Raw genomic sequence first — 2,081 nt, forward strand, 5'->3', positions numbered from 1 at the left:
AATTCCATCCTGGCCTCCGCAGCCCATCAATGGGGGACCCGCTCTTCACAGACGCTAGGCAGCCAGGTCTACCACCAGCAAGAGGAGGCCTCTGGTGCCTGCCTCCCAGGCCCCCCAGCCACCCATTCCATGCCAGCCATACCAGTCCAGGGGCACCACTCCACTGTTCTTCAGGGCCAGGAGCACCACGGAGGGTGGGGCCTCTACTGGCGCTGCCCCAAAATTGAAGTCAAGCTTCAGAGGGGTGAAGATGGGGGGGATCTGGCTTGTGCTGTGTGGAGCAGAGAAAGAGACTCAGAGACAGAGATGGGGACAGGGTGGGGCCCTCCCAGAGTGGGGCCCTCCCAGAGTGGCTGACACTCATCTCCCTGTAAATGGGAATTAGAGACTCTGGGACCCAGGAGCAGAGTGGGCTAGCACTTCAGACTTCAAGCCAATCCCTGTTTCGTCCAGGCCCCTCCAGGGATGGGCAAGAATTTGGGGAGAGATAGAGAGCCACTTCGTGGACAGGGCCTGGTGCTGGGCGTGTGGGCAGAAAGCTCCAAAAACATCCCCAGATAGGCCTTGCCCCTCCCCAGGCCCGGCTTACCTATGCCGGGTGGGGACCTTGTAGGTGAGCTCCAAGGGGGTGGGGTCACGTGTCAAGTAACTGTTGAGCGTGTCCAGGGAGAAGAGGTGCCACAGGTGCTGCCGGGTGATGCCCTCGGTGCTGCCCATGGAGCAGGCATCCAGGATGGAGAGTAAGGGGTACACGGCCGTCAGGAAAACTCGACACAGCTCCTGCTTCTCCCCAACCTTATTATCTGGGGGAAAGGGAGGTGGAAGAGAGGGGTGAGCGCACCTCCCAGCTCCCCTGGGCAACCTGCCCCCGGACCCTTGTCAGGGGCAGCGGGTGTCTCCCAGGCTTCGGACGTTTCCAACAACAGCCAACCCTTGTCTCACCCTTCCGTGTACCAGGCACAGTCCTAAGTGCTTTGCACACACCGCTGCATTCAATGTGAAACGTTACTCATATTCAAACTAATTCTTACAAACAGCTTTGTTGAAACATTATTTATGTACCATAAAATTAACCCTTTTAATGCAGACAATTCAGTGTTCTTTGCATAGTCGGTGTCGTGCAACCATCACCTCTATTTCATCCTAGAACATTTTTATCACCACAAAAAGAAACCCAGTACCAAGTAGCTGTCGCTCCCCATTCTCCACTCCCCGCTACCCCTGGAAACCCCTAATCTATTTTCTGTCTCTATAGATTTGCGCATTATGGATGTTCCATAGAAATGGAGTCATACACTCTGTAGCTTTTTGTGACCAGCTTCTTTCACTTGGCATATTTTCCAGGTTCATCCATGTGGTAACCTGTATCAGTACTTCTTTCCTTTTCCTTGCCTGCATGCCATTATTACCCCCATTTTACAGATGTGGAAATTGAGGCACAGAGAGGTAAAACAATTTGCTAAGATTACATGGCTAATGAGCGCGGGGCCCAGGATCCATTCCCCAGTAGCTTGGCTCGAGTCCACACTCTGAGCCACTCTTCTGTGCTGTGCTGGTGCCTCCCAGCGGCCCCAGGGCAGGCTGGGAATAACTCCATTCTACAGAGAAGAAAGCTGAGGCCCAGGGAGGCTGGGGATTTGTCTAAGATCTCACAGTAACTCAACACAGCTCCAAACTCTTCATGTTGAGTCTTCTACAGCTCAGACACCACATACACGGATACCCACACAGACAGAGGTAGTTGGTGTGAGGCACGCACACTAGACACCCGAATGTGCACCCTAGCACACTCACATTCACTCTGCTAGCTCTGTCTGGAACCTCCAAATTCCCCCACCCAAGTCCTGCTCACACAGTTCTTCCCCTTCCCTTCAGGCACTGGCTCTCCATGCCAGGTGACCCAGGTACCTCTGCGGGACAGGAGAGAGTAGCTGATGGTCCAGGAGTACTGGGACCGGTGGTTGGGACAGGCAGTCAAGCAGATGGTGTCCTGGGACCGGGGTGGCATGCTCCCCTCTGTGCGATCCAGTTGAAGAGCTGCTCAGGGATGAGCCAGGTGGAGTCAAGGGCAGAGAGGCCCT

General features: G+C 54.8%; 1 protein-coding gene across 1 annotated transcript; it reads right to left on the bottom strand.

Moving 5' to 3' along the window:
• Nucleotides 1-142: 142 nt before the first annotated feature.
• Nucleotides 143-2,008, bottom strand: LOC111735396 (cilia- and flagella-associated protein 65-like; the record flags this gene model as incomplete). The annotated part of the gene is made up of 3 exons (XM_023526939.1): nt 1,909-2,008; nt 590-803; nt 143-271 (listed from the first exon to the last, which is right to left on the bottom strand). Coding segments are annotated over exons 1-3 (443 nt in total), but the record flags the coding sequence as incomplete, so codon positions are not given.
• Nucleotides 2,009-2,081: the final 73 nt, after the last annotated feature.

The sequence above is a fragment of the Pteropus vampyrus genome, unplaced genomic scaffold (genome assembly GCF_000151845.1).
Source record: "Pteropus vampyrus isolate Shadow unplaced genomic scaffold, Pvam_2.0 Scaffold25616, whole genome shotgun sequence".
NCBI classification, from domain to species: Eukaryota; Metazoa; Chordata; class Mammalia; order Chiroptera; family Pteropodidae; genus Pteropus; species Pteropus vampyrus.